The 21,141-nt window shown below is 33.8% G+C and overlaps 1 protein-coding gene across 1 annotated transcript in view; it reads right to left on the bottom strand.

The window, feature by feature from the left end:
• The window catches only part of LOC149786154 (diacylglycerol lipase-alpha-like), a 222,871-nt gene that overhangs the window by 86,989 nt on the left and 114,741 nt on the right, over nt 1-21,141 (bottom strand). The window contains exons 5-6 of the mRNA XM_089976506.1: nt 16,097-16,181; nt 4,528-4,662 (exon numbers count right to left, since the gene is read on the bottom strand). Of these exons, the coding sequence (XP_089832632.1) occupies nt 4,528-4,662; nt 16,097-16,181 (220 nt within the window). The remainder of the gene's footprint in view (nt 1-4,527; nt 4,663-16,096; nt 16,182-21,141) is intronic.

Here is a 21,141-nt window from a genome sequence, read left to right as displayed (position 1 = left end):
ATGTACAGAAATATATTTGTCATTCAATTTTCTTTGTGGAGGGATTGATACAAATTCTGACAATGATTTGCAGTTTCTAACATGATGGTGTATGCTTTGATGCTGATCTAATAAAACAGTTTTTGATAGTGTACAAACAATGATAATTTAATGAATCTGACCAGAAAGGAAAAAAAAAAAAAAATGATCAGAGATCAATGTGCCTCTAGATAAATTTGGATATGCTACTGTTTATGGAGGGATATAAAAATTATTGTAAGTTTTATCACAGTTAGATTTACAGTCTATTTTAGAAGAAATGTAATAAAGAAACAAAACTGACAAGAGTATAGCCCCAATTTAATGTCAAAGAAAAGAACTAAGCGTGCATGTATTAATGTTTTATGGTGGCCATAAGTATCAAGGTGCTTTATGAATATGAGCATACTTCCACCTTGGATGATTCAGTACAATATTGACATAAATATGTTATATTATGTACAGAGGATCTCAGATGGGTAATGATTTAATACTGAATTTATTAAATGAGTTATGTAAATTTAATATTAAATCATTACCCAACTGAGATTCTGATTATCATATGTTTTTATTTATTAGAAATAGATTTGAAGAGAAAGAAGAATAAATAATTCAGTTCTTTATGACCTGGATGTTGCACCTTTAATTCATTTGTTGTGCATACCAAATAGTCCCATATGCTAGATGGATTGATAATGTGCCATTATCTAACAAGTTACATTTAAAAGTAGATCTTTTTTACAAATTATAATTCAAAGAGCAATAAACAGAACACTTGACACCGACAACATCAATTTTCAACACAAAATGTCCACTGGAAATTCTGTGTGATGTCACAAAGCTTGACTGAGATTAGGTCAGATGATCAATGTTTACATCTAAAGTGTCTCAGTTTCACTACAAAATGTGCCAGTTGTTAGATATTCATATGAAGGAATGGTTACTGGATGCAAAAATTCCAGATTTATCGTAATGTATTTGTGATGAGATATATGCATTATTTGACTTGGAACAGTAGACTGTAATAGACACAGACAAATTTTTATTTAGAGTCTGAATGGCATCACATAATAAGAAACATTAGTTCATCTAAGCTATTTAGCGGCATACAAATGCTGTTGATGGATAACTTTCTGTCAGCTGGGAGACTGTTTTATGTCTACTTTCTTCTGTGAATAGAATTGAGCTTATTTACTGTGATATGTTAACATTTAAACTACACTTGTATATATGGTGGATTCTATGTTACAGGTATACTGCCCACTCCTACCTCATGCCTGCTATTACCTGTTTTATTTGTTGTTGTCAATGTGGTTGTTTAGAGTTTAATGCCATTTTTAGTGCATGATAGGTTAGAAATTGCATAATGAGCCCCTGTGGGATAAATTGGAAATATTCAGACAGATGTCACCTTTTTTCTGAAAGACTATACATGGCATAATGAACCCTAAATTGGCCATATTCAGACAGATGACACCATTTTACCAATTCCCTTTGTGCAATCGATTCTAAAACAGGCAGTCGAAATGTTGACAGTAATAGTAAATACAAAATGTTGCAAAAGGTGGAGTAAAGAAAATTCTTATCTGGACCAACGTGTAGCAACTATGTGATAAAGATAAAAACACTAATGATGTTATCTACAAAACTATAACCCTTGATAGAAATGCCCTCATGGAATATAAAACAAAGAAAACCAACAAACATATCCCCTTTGTGACTGCTCATTACCCCTGAATCCAAAACTTACAACATATCCCATTTGTGGCTGTACATTACTCCTATATCCCAAATGTACAACAAGAATAACCCATTTGTGACTGCTCATTGCCCCCATATCCCAAACTTACAACAAACATATCCCATTTGTGACTGCTCATTACCCCTATATACCAAACTTACAGCATACCCCTTTATGACTGCTCATTACCCCAATATCCCAAACTTGCAACAAACATATCCTCTTTGTGACTGCTCCCTACCTCTATATCCCAAACGTACAACAAACATTTCCCTTTGTGACTGCCCATTACCCCTGAATCACAAACTTACAGCATATCCCATCTATGACTGCTCAATACCCCTATATCCCAAATGTACAGCATATCCCCTTTGTGACTGCTAATTACTTCAATATCCCAAACTTACAATAAATCATATCCCCTTTGTGACTGCTCACTACCCCTATATCCCAAACTTACAACATATCCCTTTTGTGACTGCTCATTACCCCTATATTCCAAACTTACAGCATATCCCTTTTGTGACTGCTCATTACTCCAATATCTGAAACTTACAACAAATCATATCCCCTTTTGTGACTGCTCACTAGCCATATATCCCACACTTACAACAACACAAATCCCATGTGACTGCTCATTACCCCTATATCCCAAACTTGCAACAAATGTATCCCGTTTGTGACTGCTCAATACCCTTATATCCCAAATTACCCCATATCCCCCCTTATGACTGTTCATTACCCCATATCACAAACTTACAACAAACATATCTGCTTTGTGACTGCTCACTACTCCTATATCCCAAACTTACAACAAACATATCCCCTTTGTGACTGCTCATTACCCCTATATCCAAAAATTACAACATATCCCCTTTGTGAATGCTCATTACCCTATATCCCAAACTTACAACATATCCCCTTTGCAACTGTTCATTACCCCTATATCCCAAACTTACAACAAAATATCCCCTTTGTGACTGCTCATTATTCCTATATTCCAAAATTACAACATATCCCCTTTGTGACTGCTCATTACCCCTTTATCCCAAACTTAAACAAACAAGCTTTTGAAAGTGACATCAAATTTTGTGATTGGTCAAAACCAAACATCAAGTTCAAAAGTTTTATTATTTCCAGGCTTGGATTTGTATTCATCAAACTCCTCAACCGGAGAGAACATTCAAGCACAAGCTTTTTATTCTTTGCATTCCATCATAATTATTTAGATTTCATTAAACTATTCTTTACATTTAACATTGTTTAACTGAACAAATCAGAACTAAAATGAATTATATTTATGTTAGCTTATACCAAAAATCAAATCTGAGTTGGAGTGTGCACTCAAGTTGAGGAGACTGATGAATATGGCAGACCTGCCAACACTAAATAGACCTTCTCAGAAGAAACTCAATATTTTCCCACAAGTTAGACCCATTTTCAGTAATGTGTAATGAAATATGTGCTGCTATTGTCAACTTGGAAAAGTCCAGAAATGTGGTTTCATGCAGCAAAAGCACAACAAAATTCATCTAAAATATCCTAAAGTACACTTTGACCATCAAAATCTCCAGACAGTTTCAAAAACAGCAGTTCCAAAATAAAGACATTTTTGCCTGAAGTTTGTGGCCCTGGAGATGATGTTCACATGTTTGTTTACTGACTCATTTTTTTGCGGGAAACCCAATACAGAAATTACATTTTGGAAGCTGTCCCAACTCTATGTAATCTTTTGGGTTCTTTTAGTGGTGGCAGTCATCATCTCTTCTGTCTTTAGCAATACTCTGATGATCAACAAGGCATGATGTACATTAAGATAATAGTCACCTTTCCTGCTTTTTTCCCCAAACACAGCTAAGTACTAAAATATTGTTTTTAGTGCTTGTATGCCAAATGATTGGACATTTTAAGAGGCTAATTGAAGACTTTGCCTTCAATGTGTTTTTGTCTGCTAGACAACATTTCCAGACAATGCAAAAATGCAAAAACAGCAACCTGATTGTAGAGGCTTTCTACACGAACAGTATGAGTAGATTTAAGCATATTTAAGGTACCCCTTCTAAATTTTATCCAGTTTCCTGGCGAATTCCAACTTTTTGACTGATTATGGACTCTGACCCTACACTCCAATACAAATGTCCAACTATGTATCAAAAATGGGGTGACATGGGTCAGAGGAAACTTGGACTACATCTTGAACTGCTATGGCAAGCACACTCAGGATCATCTGAGAATGTGTCCTTGGCATCTGGATGAAAATCTCAAACATATTACCCAGAGACAGCCATGGTATATATACCACAGTATGGAATCTACTGACTCATGCTGGCTACATTTGCACAGCAGGTCTGTCTATGCAAAAAGTCCAGAACTTTTCTATGGTACCCAATCAGGCAGCAATTATGGAATACTATGATAATGACCTACTGATTCTTGGTGGCTAGGGGTTAATTAACCACTGCAGGTCAGACTATGCAATAAGTCCTGAACTTTTCCATCAGTATTCTGTCAAGAGGCATTTGTGGGACAGAGAACAGTACTGACCACATTACTTTGGGTGGGATGGTTAACTATGCACAACTTTATGCAGGATGGTATTTAATGTACCAGCAGGTCAGTGTATGCAGTTTGTTTTGAATTATAAACAGAACAAACAATGCAGACCCCTATTTGTTGATGCATTACACGAAGGCAGATCTCCATATGTGCTGTTCATAGCTGGGTGTGTCTTATACAGAGTAAGATTTAGTTTAAACATCTGAGCTTACCTGTTCAATAGTATTGTCCATTCTCAATCTCTGGTAGCGCCGTAGTAATACAAGACCTGCAATTACATCAGAAGGTACCACATCCAGGTCCCGGAAAAATTCAGTAAATATCTGAGCAATTTCTGTCATAGAGTTCTGAAACAAAAAGGTAATATGGTTTAAATACCAGTCCTGATGTTTACAAAGTGAAGCAGAAATATATCCAGACAATATGTATGCCCTGCTATGAGGGTAGCCAAAGTCATGATAGCCATATGGCTGTGACATGAGAGGATATGGTTGGAAGTGGCAAGTGGACATTGGTAACATTAAAACTTCCCTCATTATAACAGAACAAGAATGCCCTGCCAACCCCATTCTGAATACCTTTGTAGTCACAAATGTGCATGAGAAACAGAACAAAATGGAAAACTTACCCAATCAGAGGCATGATATGTGCATCACAGTGACCTACTCTTGGATGATATGAGTGGTATTCACCAAAACACTAAAAAGCCTTACTTATGGAAAGATTATGTTGTATTAACAATTACGAAGCTACATAACAAGCTGTATGACTGAGACCAATAATGCCTGATACACTGATCTAAATGCAAAACTTAACCAAAGTCACTGAAGCACAAAATATTGGTCGCTAAGACTTGGTGATTACATCACCCTATCGGAATTATAAGTCACTATGACTTCTTATTCTGATAGGGTGATGTAATCACCAAGTTGCATTTGTCTTTGGAAAAACAATGCATTAGAAACTGACTTAAATGCAAACCTTAACCCAAGTCACTGTAGCATGAACATTAAGTCACAGTGACTTACTTCAAGTTAGTGTTGTTGTACTCGCCAAAAGAAACCTATATACTAAGGGCACACGTATATATGAAGCTGCATGGCTCTGGGACTTAATGCCTGAGAATCTGACTGAAATACAAAACTTGCCCAATGTATGATGGACAGATAATGATATCTATCTGCCCAGTCCATATTTGTGGCAAGGCATACAAAATCAACTGAATCAATCCAATACACACAATAATGGCAATCCTCAGTTATTAAAAAAGCTTTCCCTAAATCACCAAATAAAAATTAAAAAATAGACTGATTTCTTTCATGTCATTTATAGGCTAGAAATTAGGATATTTAAACTCATTAGACATCGCAATGTCACCTCTACTGTTCAACACTGATTTTTCTTTTTTTGTGGGGTTAATAGCACCTTTAATACATTATTAAAAAAATAAATGCCTTTGAGAATTTAAGCCTTCTGAAAAAAATATTCCACACAGAACCTGGAATAAACAATAACTCTATCTCAGTAATGATATTGATATTTCATGCTTGTATATATCGCAGACATCAAATTAAGGAAAATAATAAATCAAATTGTTATGTCTAAGCCTGCAATAGTGAAGTAAGTTAGGAAGCAGAGAACAGTATTTTTATTCAATGTGGAACCACATTTAAATATTATGGTAAATGTGTTCTTCAACATTATCAAAAGAGCGTTTAAACAATCTTAATGACCACAGAGCTCATCAGTTTATTATCTTTTGGCTTGGATATGGCCACAAGTTGTTATAATGGGAATTGTAAAATACAGGTGTGTGTGTGTGTGTGTCCTATACACTAGTGCAAAAATAATAATAATAATAATAATAATAATAACAACAATAATAATGAAAATAAAAATGATTTTAAAAAAATTAGAATCTAAAACAATTAGTACGAAACTATTCTCCCTTGTGGGATTTTCTAAAATCCACTTATGTACACTATATGCATTATTTAACACTAATTGAAATAGAATAGTTATTTCTTATTTAACAAGTAGTCAAAGCATTAGTTTTTTTTAAATAACTAAGAAAATTTGATCACTTTAATTAAACATCAAGCTGTTCCTGAAAAAAAAAACTTAAAATTTAAACACTTGTTAAAATGCTGTATGTTAGGTTTTGGGAATAAGACATTTCCAGCTTGTACAAAATGTAATGCATACCCTACTTACATATCTGGCTAATCACATCTTGTTGATATTGTAGTGTATTTCTAATAAGAGCTTTATCTATCAAAGCTGCTTACTATAATCAGTTCTTTTGCTAATATCAGCCCATATTAAACATTTTGAAGGCATGTGGGGGGGTCAGTCAAAGTGAATTAAATGGTTGATAGAGAATTATATATGCTGATCTTTTATCCAACATTAAAATTCTGTCATGGTCTTATCTTGCAAGGTCTCATAATAAACCAGGACAATAATCTTGCATTCACTCAATATTGCATTAGTTATAAAGGATTCTGACCTTAGAAGAGAGGTATTTCTTCATTTTAGCGAAAGAGCTATGTTAGATGAAAGCAATTTACATACATTATTAACTTGTGCACCCCAGTGATGAACAATGTCAATCTGAATGCCAAGAAGTGTATGATTAAAATAAATTTTCAAAGGTTGGACATATTCTTAAAATTAAGAAATTTTTAATCTCCAACTTGGTTTTCATGTATTTAATGATGGAGCAGAAGTATGTAATGCTACGTCATCTACAAACAGGCTTATACTGAAGTTCTCTGTAGCTAAAGGGGAAGTTATTATTAAAGATCAAAAATAACATGGAAGTAATACTGATCCTTGTGGAACACCAAGTTTAATAAATGCTGTAGATTTATTGCTATATATACCAACCAGTTCATTTCTCTGACTCGTTTTATATGAAGGGTACCCCTATACTTGATGGTTTTGATGTTCCAGAGCTTGTCTGTAGAGTCTTTATGCCACATACTTTATTAAGTAGATAAGTGCATAGAACATGCTGATTGATATATTGAAATCACCATATGGAATCAGCTATTTAAAAGTTGATGAATACAAAGCAGCTTCAGCTGCCTTATCTTTCCTTTCATTACCTGTAATACTAATGTGATTTGTTGGCTAACAAAACAGTATACACCACCCCTCGATAACTCGCGAACCCACTTATAATGGTGTCAGATTTGGATCCCATTTTTTAAACCCGAAAATATCCCAAAAATGTATCCCTATTTGTTGAATTTGAAGAAAATTGCAATCAAAATTGGTAACGGAAACTTTGATGTATCGCTCGTTTTATTGTTGAAAATGGTAGATAGGACTTGGAAATTTTAATCAACACTATGAGATATCAAATTTAAAAATAGCTCATACAATTTTTTACATTTTCTTTCCAAACAACATTCCTAGTACACTGCAATTAACGATATGTAAGGAAATTTCGGTCAATGAAAATGTCACTTACGCCGAGTGGAGGCAGTACTTTAATAAATAAATACAAATTAAATAATTTTTATCAATTGAAATTTGTGTTCTAGTTCCATCTTTTAGTTCCTTTTAAGTGTAATCATCATAAATGCAATGTGTCCTCTTGTAACTGAATGTAAAATGCGTCAATCTACTGTAACAGCTATGTCCGCGAGCAATTCTCTGAGAACCTAATTAAGTGCCGACCCTGTTTTGATAACTGAATTGCGAAAGTATTTGTTGTATTGCTGCACTGAATTAAAAGCTGGCCTCCTTTGTATTATCACGTTAATTATGTCTTTTGAATTAAAAAAAAGGAGGTGGAATAAAAGAAAAGCTAAAAGGCACAAAAGTCAGACTAACTTAAAATCTAGTGGCCTCGGTCGTATGTCAGGTGAACTCACTTCATTTGATCAGTCGAACACTGTAATAAACGTTATTGTGTATGTAACAGAAACAATCTTAAATTAACCGACTCTTTCATAACTGTGATCAAAGATAACAAGGCAGCCAAGCGAAATGAATACTCTGTAAAATATCGAGCTTGATTTCAAAGATACGGACAATTGTGGGCAAGCGAGGTTCAGAGAATTCTTGAACTGGCATTTAGATATCCTTAGGGATGATAAGAAATTTCATTATTACTTCCAATGACATCATGACATTAACAATGTACTAACTGAACAATAAAAAATTGAGTTTCGACGTAGATGTGTCATGAAATAAATATCGCGTGTTTTTGAAAAAAAGGAATCTTGTTTGGTGGTGTATTAACAGTTAGTCTAGTTCCCAAGTTAAAGACTACCAATTTGGCAAGATACTATTAAACACCACTACGGGAACCAGACTCATCAAGAAAACAAAAAGCAGTAATGTAATACATAGATTTTTCACGTACACTTGATGGTTGTTCAAACCAGTTGGAATGATCTTTCATCTGTTGGATATTTTGAAAAAATAATTTTATTTAAACAGAATAACGAACAACTTCATTAGAAAAAGCGCATTGTTATAAATTATTATCAACTTGATTGTAAAATGAGGATTCAGTCATTAAACAGCCCAGTTCCCTAATGCCGCTCCCCCCCCCCTTAAGGTTTTCTCGATGTCAAGGCGATTTTTCTTTCAATTGTTGGAGGTCCCTCGGTAACTCACACTTTGCTTATAGTGCGGTCTATGTTTGTGGACCCCATTGTGTGCGAGTTATCGAGGGAGAGGTGTACTTTGTCTCAATTAAGACACTGCACTGTGCTGACCTGTCTCTGCACTGACTGAAATAAAATGCACAAATCGGGTTCTACATTCTGATTTCAAAGATAATGCCAAATAGAAAGCTGTTCTTGCTGCAAAGGAATTTGGACATATGCTCTGAATTAGATTTTAAGAGTACCAAAATGATTGCAGACCGTACTAAATATAGACAGTCTTCTCACAATTTTTCCTATCATGCACTAGATACAGTACTGTTTAAGTACAAGTCAATACTGGTCTTTGTATTAGAGATTTTCTGCTTTCAATGGAATTCTATTGATTTTGCACAACACAGTCCCTCTGTGATACCTTTATTAGTCTATCATATATTTAACAGATTTGCTAGACATCTCATACAGAGTTGAAAAATTAACCAAGTGGCTTCACAATACAAGTGCTTTTATGATAGAAAACAATCATTTCTTAAGTAACTGGTTTATTATGGAATTCTAAAAAAACTGCATGTAATACAAGTAACTGAAAGTTCATGTTTCAGATAGGTCTGACTAAAACATTCAAGTTAGATGCTGGTTCCATGATATGCTGAAACTGAAGCTGGTACATGACTCCATAACACCCAGACCATACAAAGTGAAGTTTATCAAGGGGTACAAGTTTACACTGCTTTCACACCAGCTACAACCCACAAATTCAAGGAACCAATAAACAATATTTCTTCTGTGGAAGCAACATAACCCTCTAAAAATCAGTAAATTTAAGTACTGACAAAACAATCTTTTCTTGCCAAATTCATAAAATCTGGCATCCTTAAAAAGAAATGAATTCAATGTTAATACTCAAGATTTAACATAAATCCCCCAGATTCTGACACCCAATAGGAAATGTATTGAAGAATTTTTTTTCTCCAAATAATAATCGTAGTACCTCTAAGCAATCATAACATTATTTCTGGTACTAAAAATGAAGTGTCAGGTATTTAATTACTTTGACACTCAAATCCCCATATTGTCCTATTCACCCCCACCCCCAATGACATTATTAATCAAGGACAGTGTGTGTGTGTGTGATTTAGATTTTTAATGTAGCTTTAACAATTTTCCAGTCACACTGCTATGCTGTCTGCAGGGTGGCAGTTCAAAGGGATGTCTAGCACTGGGGCATCATGCCAAAGACATGTAGCATTATGTCTCACACAGCCACATTATCCTGACACCAGGCCAACCAGTCCTAACACTAACCTCTTAATGCTGAGGGCCTAGCAAGGCAGCTGTTAGTACCACTTTTGTAAGTCTTTGGTATGACTTGGCCAGGGTTCGAACCCACAATCTTCCGCATCTGGGGCGGATGCTCTAACCACTAGGCCACCAGAGCGGTCAATCATGACAGACAGAGCTGGTGAATTAACTGACTTGAAACTATATCAAGCCAAATAATACAAAAAGACACTTGCTAGAATGAAGCATAACTAGTTGGTTCTGATATTAGAAAGTCTGTACCAGAAATCAATGGACAAAGTCAGGTTTAATCTCCAAGAATGGCAAATAAATGTGAACATTGTCCTCTGTGTATCCATACTCTGAAGTGCCAGTCCAGGGAGAAATCATACTGAACAAATTCTTGTGATAGTTAATGGGTAGGTTTTCTTTACAGCAGCCACAATAATAGTGTTGTATGCATGAGGCTCATTCATGTGATTTTCAATGACATTATTTCATTCTAAAATCTGTCCCGTATAGATTTAACTTACCACTACATCCATTTTATACAAGAATCAGCTTCAAAATTGCTATCACAATCAAACATTTGGAAAAAGTCACTTGCTACCATCTTCCTGCCACATGCAAATATAAGCCAACCAGTGGGACAATTTTCAAGATTTTATTACACAAGCACATATGCGCTAGTGAAATATCTTTGAGAAAATAAACATTTATGATTGTCCTGAAAATGATCTGCCACTGGACACCAACACAGTGGACAGTCCAATTAAACAGTTGATAATTAAATTGATGTGGACATGATAAAACAAAGACCATCAGGACGTCTAAGTTTTTTTACTTATAAATATTTGTAATCACCTATAAATGCATATAAAATGGATGCATAACAACTTGCCAAATGACCAACTACATATAACACTGTATGCCCTTCATGCCAAGATGTTGTTGTTGTTGTGGGGTTTAACGCCATTTTTCAGCACGATAGGCTATACATGGCGGCCAGTATTAATGGTGGAGGAAGAACCTGGAAGAACCACCGACCCACGAGAAGCTACTGTCATGCCAAGATTCCTTCTGCCATATTTGGTCAAAGTTTGTTGATTGGTTTTAAGAAGTTGATTTTCTACTTTTGGCAACAACCACCATAACTGCTGGCAAATATGAATCATCCATAAACAAGAATATCATAAATGAAACATTATAGACCAACCCCGTCATTTAATAGACCTCTAATAACTCCCAATTTTTTGTGCATACACCACTTTTCTTCTTTCAGTCAGTGACCCTGACCGTTGACCTTTATAAACTGAGATCAACAGAACTTTTCCTTACCCCAAGTGTAAGCCATTCAAAAATTTTGGTTCTAGGATAAGATGTAAAAATAATGTTATTGTCCAGGAACTATTTTCCTTTCTTTCAGTCACTGAACTTTAGGGGTGAAACGATAAAACTGTGCCACATAATGATACAATTAACAAAACACAGCCTGTGCCATGATACAGAAGTGTGGGAGCAGAGATGAGTAACAACCAAATCTATCAAACTGAAATTACTGCAGATGTAAAATAACTGCCAAGGCCACAGGCACTCATTTCTGTCAGTGAAAAAGTAAATTATTGACAACACCCATTCCCTTTCTATGCATGAGCAAAAGGTAACTATAACTTGTACTTTTTGGAATCTGCTCCTAAGTCAATTCTCAGCGAATTTGTTTGTTACATCAGCACTCAAGATGGTCAGCCACTGATAGTATACATCAATGTAAATGGAGATATCCTAACTTGTTCCTGATTCAAGACTTTACTGATCATTTAATAGCTATTTATTTTTGAAGCATTTTTGCTGCTTTGTGTCTATTTAGATTGACTGCTCAGGTGGGCAAAGTGGTTAGCATGACTGCTGTTACGTATATTTAATTTGCATTGTTTGTTAGTTAGTTTTTTTAATAATTTTTTGAATTTCATTAAATGCTTATTGAAATGTAACATTGTACGTTGGACCTGACCTTGTCCAAAATTGAGTTCATTTCTGCTTGACCCTAACTGACTTTTTTCTGTAAATAACTAATACATAGTTAAATTATTCTCTATGTGTATCGGTTTAAAATCAGAATTATTATTAATAGAAGGAAATATCTTTATTTGGGTCTAGGCCTAGGTTTTGAAATTTCCTTAGTGTATTTGACATAGTCCAGGTTATGGTTTCTAATAATAAATAATATTTTTATTTTGTAAACATCAGGATCAGTCTAGAAGGTAATTTTCCATTAGGTAATATTTGTTTTTAGAACATGCTAATTGTGAACTGAGGTCAAGGGGAGAACTATTTATCTTGTCATCCATCCATCTATGAGAGACGATAGAGAACTATTTATATAATCTTGTAATTGAAAGGATTTTTAATTCATGCTTTAAGTTTTAACACAATCAAGTTGATGACCAGTATTATTTATGGGCTGGAATCTAATTCTTCAAATTACTAAAATCAAGTGATTATTTTCTCTGGAAATACAAAAATGTTCTGATAAAATTCTTGGATAAAGACATTCACTGAATTTATAGTGAATTCAAACCTGGAATTATATTACTGTGATTCAACAAAAGACTGTTAGCGCTTCAACATTCTACAAGCTACAACAGACACATCAACACCTTCAACTTTGGAATTAATTTGGACTTTTACAAAATTTTATTCAGGACTTTAAATTATTAGGACCTGCATCTGTAAATCTAGGATTACTTTGGATTTAATTCATAAGTTCCTTTTTATTAAAATTTTACTTTGTGTTCTAGGGAAATAAATTATTTGCTGAATTTTATAAAGCTTTTTCCTCTTCACACTTTTGTTACTTATTTTTAAAAGATAAGACTCATAACACTGCCTCAGATGCAGTAAGTCTTAGATTTGAACCCCAGATGAGTCATTTTAAGGGCATAAAAATGGTACTTGCAGTTGCCTTGCTTGGCACTCAGCATTAAGAGCTTTGTGTTAGGACTGGCTGGCTTTGAGTCAGGATAACGTAACTAAAGCCTGACTATATATCCCCGTTTGTTTGTACCCCCCTACCGATTTCAATAACGCAAACGTTAAATGTGATAAAAAGTGCACAGAACTAAGACAACTGAAGCATTGATTTATAATTTTCTAACCTGCCTATGACCAAAATGGCACCAATACTGGCATCCCCAGTACCTTTCATTCTTAACGGACTTTACATACTAACATTGCATACACTATGGGCTAGTTTATTTCCCTCAGACCACATAATGACATAGTTCATCCGATTCGGTAACTGCCCGACAATTCCGTAAATTACCATAACGTTGAGAGTTTGGAAATTATATCCTTTTGCACACACGAACATAGAAATTAAACAGCTTATTAAATCAACGTGAAAGGCAAATTTGTTGTCATTCTTTTCCTTTGCTTGCTTAAACATTGTCAATATCGGAAGCAGATGACATATGCATGCACAGCTGTAGTCATGCACACTGCCCATTGTTGCAAATGGACTTGTCCAGGAACTGGAAATAGATCTGGAGCATGTCCATGTATTATATTGAAAACTTCTGTTAAGAATGAAACGCAGAGACAATGTTGGTGTTAGAGTCACTCAACTCACAGTCACATTAGAAATTATAAATCAATGAGTGAATTGACTAGGTTCTGTGCACTGTTTATCAAATTAAAGATTGCCGTTTTTTAAATCGGTTGGGGGGTACAAACAAACAGGAGGTATATTAAAACTATAGGTGAGACATGATGCTACATGTCTGCAGCATGACACATTACTGCTAGACATCACAATAAACTGCCACAATGCAGATATCGTAGCAATATGTTACGTGTTTAGGCTCAAATAAACAGTAACACAGAAAGAGTGAAAACATCAAGCTTTTTAAAGTTTAACAAATAATTTATTTTCCTGGAAAATTCTGTAAAAATTAAAAAAAGAGAAGAACTTACGGTTTCAAGTATCAAATCCAAAAATAATCTAAGAATAATCCACAAATTAAATTGCAAAGAAACCAAGTTGGTAAAAGATGGATGGCCAGATAGACAACATGACAACCTGATCTGCTCTGCCTTTGTGCTGGTGTACAGAATATGCAAGGATGCTTTCTTTCAAATTTGGTGATATTTTCTTCAGTGATTTCAGAATCATTTGCACGAAACTGAAAACCCTTTATGTCAGAATGATTTCTTTCAAATCTAGTCCAATACTCAAACAGTTGCTTCTGAGAAGAAGTCATTTAAAGACTGTTCTATTTTTAGTAATGGTCAGCACTTCTTGATGGCAAATTGAGATCTTGCGTATGAATCTGAAAGATCTTTGGACAAAGATGATTTTACTCATATTTTATCGAACTCTGGAGAGTGGTTTTGGAAAAGAAATCATTCAATGTTTCTCTCAGTAATGGCAGCCATCTCTTATGGTGGATTAGGATAACTTGTACAAATGAAAAGGCCCTTAATACCAGGATGCTTTCTATCAAATTTAATCAAATTCTGCAGATCAATTTTTGGGAAGAAGTTTTTGGAAGGTTTTTTATTATTGGTAAGAGTGGTCATATTTAATGGTGAATATGCATTGTTTCTAAATATCTGAAAGCCCTTCATGCCAACAGGGTCTGTTCTACACCTGGAATTTGGGGGCAGGGTGGAGGTCAAAATGTTCTGAAAATAAGAACGATTTAATAAAGAAATCAACGTAGGGCTTAAAAATATTTTGCATAAATTCAGCTGATTTTCAGTTTAATTTTTTTAAGAAATTAGCAAGAATCTCACAGTCAAACACTGAAATTGGGCAAAGTGGTTTTAGAGAAGTTAAATGTACCAAATGATGGACATTTAACAACATACCAATACTTGCACATGTTTATAGTTATTTTTTACTACACAACTCAGCCCTCTGGGAAAAAGACAGTGGGTTCTTCAAATCTCTTCTAGTATGCTATTCCAGAGATAAGTTTCCAAGAACTGGACCTTCCTTTCAACAATTCCTTTTTTTGTTGATTTTGGGTATTGTAGTTTTGTAGAATATAGATCTCAAATCATAAGAAATCTGTAAATCTAAACTCCATCTTGATTTATGGTCCTTTCAGCAGAAGTAACAATATTTCATTATGGCCACAACAGTAGCCTCACTGGATAACATATTCATTTATAACCAATTATAAATCACAAGAAATCCTTTAGTGAAAGCCCATGTTGATATGACTATCCCTTCAGAAGAAGCTGCAATAACAAGATCACTATCATTGTGAAGCTCAGATTAGCATCATTTTCATTTAGAACTAAAAATGGTATATCTTTCAAGGAAAATCACATGCTGATATAACCATCTGTTCATCAGAAAGAGTGATAGCAAGATTTCAAGATGATGGCCATGGCAGCCATGATGAATGTCAGACAGGCACTATTTTCATTTAGGACCAAATACAACAATAAAGTCTTTCATGGAAATCCTTTGCCAGTACAATAATCAGTTTAGTAGCATACAGCAAAATTTCAATATGGCTGCAGCAACCGTAATCAATTTCCATTTGGAATGATTTTCATTATAGATCTACTAGACTTCAGGATACAACTGTCTGGTAAGTTTTATGACTTTTCTCTAAACAATAGGAAGGTAGTAATAACAAGCTTTTACTAATGGAGAGACTGATGGATTACAGGCCATCATGTAATGGCACCAGAAGGACTAAACAAATATACATTACTTATTTGAAAAATTTAAATTTAAAACATTTCCTGTTTCTAAGTGTTGGGGTGGGGAAGATAAAATTGCATGTGATAAAATAGACTATACAGATTTATTTTGGGGTTTTATCTATAAAGGGTGTTAAGAATTTTTTTCTACATTTACCTTGTTCCTTCCTTTTCTCTCAACACAACAACATAACAATCTGAAACGACGATCCCAACTCTCTTCATACGCTCGAATTGCTTTCCTGAAACAAAATTAAATTTTGGTTTCATTCATATAATTTTGGCACCTTGGCTACCAAATAATCAGGGATAACAGCATCAAATTTGCAATAAAATTTCCTTCTAATCAATAATGTTAGCATTTATTATGCTGATAACTTCCAGTACTTCTTCAATGCATAAAAACAGCTATAAATGTTCAATTTGATATGTTGTATAGCACAAGATCTAGATCTTGAAGAAGCTAGCTGGAGCAGCTTTTCACATTTTAAGTTGAAACATACAATGATTTTCAAGATTTGATTGAATTATTCAGCAATTATATCTACCAATATCTAATTGTATCCAACTGCCCATGTCACAAACCCAAATCTGGCATGGCATAATGCAACAGGTCATGATCTGTACCACTTGCATGAAATTGTAAATAGAACAGTACAGACTATGATTTGCATTATGTGATGGTAGATCTGAGTCTACAATGTTTTTCAGTTGGTAAATGTGGTGTAATGTGATGCAATGACCTCAAAAGTTCATTTTCAATATCTTCTTAAAGCAAAGAGTAACTTAAAAAGAACACACACACACACGTACGCATAACTAAAAGCATGGTTTCCCAAATGTGGGCTGCCATTTTTTCACTAGAGGTCTTGTTTCTCTTGTAGACTTAGAGTTCTCTTTCACAAATTAAATTACCTGGTAGTAACATGTTTCCAACAGACTTAATGTACTTTAACATTTCACTGCATCAGCCTTCAGAGTAAAGGTTGCATCCTATTGATAACTGCATCCTCTTGCATTACATCAGAAAGATATATCTGATCACCCTACTAGCCCATTAAGGTCATCAAACAATTATCTGAATGCAGTGGCAACTCATCTTGAAAACTGAGCAGTCCCATGATAAAGTTCTATTATCATGTCATTAAGCTCTTTTAATCCTTAAAAAGTCAAAGTATTGCTTCTGCATCTAGATATAATTGCATGTTGTGTGGTTATTACCAGTAAAAATCAACCTGTGATACAATAAGTTTTCCTTTATATATGTAATATCTCCATGATTTTAGAGAGGCCTCCTGGAAAATCTGTAAAATTCTGGTCTCCCAGGCAGAAGACCCAAACTACCATTTTTCAAAACTTTAGATGTTTTGTGAAATTTCATGACGTACTTAATACATTTTCTCAAAACAAAAAGGAATTCAGTTACCAAACTAAATGTTTCGTCTTTCCATGACAAAATACATTTTTTGAAGAAAAAACATGAATTCAGTTACCAAACTAAATGTTTCATCTTTCCATGAAAAAAAGTGTGTTAGGCTTGCATGTATTATACTAATAACCACTATAATGCTAAGAAACAAGACAAACCAATTTACCATGATATACCTATTATGGAATAAATAAATATGCACACCAATCAGTTCTGCCGATCCACAATGCAGTCTTTCCAGCATCCTTTTGAGAAAAGTAGGAATAAATTAGGGCTACTTTCTTTTTTAAAGTGGAGCAAAAAAGGGATATTTTATAAAGAAAAACAGTATAAAATTTATGTAAATTACACAAAAATACAACCTTTACTTTACTCATCTTCCTAAATTTTACCAATAGCATGCTCTTATTCACACACTCATGGTCTCTTTAGTCTAGGTTGCCTCTGTTTTTAAAGCTTATGTGCTCATTTTGGTCATGACATAATTATGGCAACAAGACATCAAATAAGCACAGCAGAAACTTTACACTGAAATTAACTGTAACTGACAGGAGTACCAAGATTATATTATTGTAATTACAATTATGCAAAATTATTTAACCAACTACTAATAGAACAAGCTATTTAATTTAGTTTCAGTTTCTAAAACTTGACTCAAAATTGACGAAGTCCATAAGATTTATTTTCAGTTTCGAATTGTCACCATAAACATGTAGTGGAATAGTTAAGGTAACTTACACATAATAACAGTGACCACCATCATTTTGAATTATGGTGTGAAGACATAACTGCATCTGCTCCCGTGTAAATTTATCAGGGTTGTTTAAAAAATATCTTTAAAATGTTTTGGAGTTTAACATGTTTTAGTGACACTTTAGAAATGAAACAAAAAAATGATTTGCTTGTGCTATGACAATTGATTAAATGTTTGTAATTACAACACTGTACACTAGATCAAACTATTGGACTTAATTGTAAAAAATGTATAGCTTCTTTTTGTGCTCATTTGAGGTCACATCACCCAAAATATATGGTGAAATAACCAAAAAGAGCTCTGCATCACAGATGCCATACCCTAATTCAATTCACCATGAAGTGTGTAATCAATTTTTAATATAAAATTTGTAAAAGCCCAGTATGGAGAGTAGGAAATTTTGGAAAAAAGTAGGAAAGTGGAAAAAACTTGAACAACTGAAAGTCACACAATGGCAAAACAATGGTCATCTCAAAACTTCAATTCAGGTACATGTACCAGTGAAGATCACTTGAAAACGTCCATCTCTGTTTTGGACTCATCTCTTAATGGCATGGATTAAATATACATACAGAATAGTTGTTGATAACCAAAGCTTCTGGACACCCCAAGCAAAGAAACTTATATGTATGTCTTTTAAAACAACCGCACTGAGCTATTTATGTTGCTCAATTTGCCATCCACACTCTTGAAAGATGTGCTTAATAAATGTAAAATGCATTTGTTTGAAAACAATAACTGGGAAAGGTGTTATGTGTAAATAATCTAAAACAAAAAGATTTTACAGGAGGTCCAGTGGACCTGAAACACCCGATCTGACTGCTGACAACTGCCTTACAGCCATATGTAAGAGAAGTTAGTAACAAAATCATGGCCAGAATGATGATTCTCCGTAAATTTTTCCCAATGCTGTTGACAGCATATGTTATGAAAATAACTGTTTGAAGACACTTGTCTTTCTTTTATATCATCAACAATTATTGATTACAAATCAGCATTAAATGTCAAATATTAATATGTCTCTATGCCACGATGCTTTCTGTCAAAACACTGTGCTTTTTTTTAATTTGGGGGTTAGGCTGGTTACAATAAAGTTGTTTAGATGTTTTAGAAATGAAGGCCATATCTGAATACAGAACAGTACCATTGGTATAACTTTTAAAGTCATACAAGCTATGATACTTTGTTATGTTCAATTGCTATTTTTGTGAACAAGCAATCACGATTTTTTCAATTTTTATCAACAGCAGTCGCATTTAATAATTAATTGGTCTTATTTGTATAAACTTTAAAGTGTGTCATGTTATGATGCTTTCCATCAAATATGGTCAAACTGTATTAAGTGATTTAAAAAAAATTCTTTAAACAATTTTATTTTTGGTAATGGTAGCCATATTGGATCGCAAATCTGAGCCAGTTGCATACAATTTTAAGGACATCAGGGTAGGAGGCTTCCTCTCAAATTTGATCTGATTCTGCTGAGCAGTTTTTTTATAAGAAGTGATTTAAAGGTTGTGCTATAGTTAATAATCATGGCTACATTTAATAGTGAATTGGATTAATAAACAAAAAAATACCTTTATGCCAGAATGCTTTCTGTCAGATTCTGAAAAATTATGTTTCTGAATGGTGGCAGTTGGGGGGGGGGTATTTATTTAACGGTTTTTCTGTTTTTATAATAGTAGTCATACTTGACAAAGGATCACCATAATTTGTACAAAAATGACAGGTCTTCATGCCAAGATGATTTCTATCTAATTGATTGAAATTCGTCTGAGTGGTTTTTGGGAAGAGGTCATTTTAGGTTTTTCAATTTTTAGTAATAGATGATAGACTAGCATCATCTGCATAAAATTTAAAGCTGGGTTCTACTCCAGAAGCTTTTGTCAAAGTTTTTCAAATTTGATTGAGTAGGTTTAAAGAAGTTGCTTAAACGTTTTTCACTTTTTAAAATTACTGGTGGATCAGTGTCATTTCTAAAGCCCTATATGCCATGACACTTTGACAAAATTGTTGAATTCTGCAAAGCAATTTTTGAGAAGTTGTTTGAAAGGTTTATGTTTTAGTAATGGTGGCCATATCTGATGGAACACCAACATTATTATTATCCCATCTAAGCCAGTATGCAAAATATGAGGGATGTTGTGGGATGCAAGATACCATAAGCTGATGAGGTCCTTTTAGCCAGATGAGATAAAAGTAAAGCACTTCATTAAGAGATTGGAACCTTTTTCTAATGATTTAATATCGACACAGTTTACTAAGAAAATAATCACTTTTTCTAATGATGTACTATTGACACAGTTTACTCAGAAAATAATCACTTTTTCTAATGATGTAATATCGACACAGTTTACTAAGAAAATAATCACTTTTTCTAATGATGTAATATCGACACAGTTTACTAAGAAAATAATCACTTTTTCTAATGATGTAATATCAACACAGTTTACTAAGAAAATAATCACTTTTTCTAATGATGTAATATCGACACGTTTACTAAGAAAATAATCACTTTTTCTAATGATGTAATATCGACACAGTTTACTAAGAAAATAATCACTTTTTCTAATGATGTAATATCAACACACTTTACTAAGAAAATAATCACTTTTTCTAATGATGTAATATCAACACACTTTACTAAGAAAATAATCACTTTTTCTAATGATGTAATATCAACACACTTTACTAAGAAAATAATCACTTTTTCTAATGATGTAATATCAACACAGTTTACTAAGAAAATAATCACTTTTTCTAATGATGTAATATCGACACGTTTACTAAGAAAATAATCACTTTTTCTAATGATGTAATATCGACACATTTACTAAGAAAATAATCACTTTTTCTAATGATGTAATATCGACACAGTTTACTAAGAAAATAATCACTTTTTCTAATGATGTAATATCGACACAGTTTACTAAGAAAATAATCACTTTTTCTAATGATGTAATATCGACACACTTTACTAAGAAAATAATCACTTTTTCTAATGATGTAATATCGACAC

This window comes from Sinohyriopsis cumingii, chromosome 12 (genome assembly GCF_028554795.1).
Source record: "Sinohyriopsis cumingii isolate HCF-2022 chromosome 12, ASM2855479v2, whole genome shotgun sequence".
Classification (NCBI taxonomy): domain Eukaryota; kingdom Metazoa; phylum Mollusca; class Bivalvia; order Unionida; family Unionidae; genus Sinohyriopsis; species Sinohyriopsis cumingii.
The sequence above is the reverse complement of the archived record's forward strand: the minus strand, read 5'-3'. Positions and strand labels throughout refer to the sequence as shown.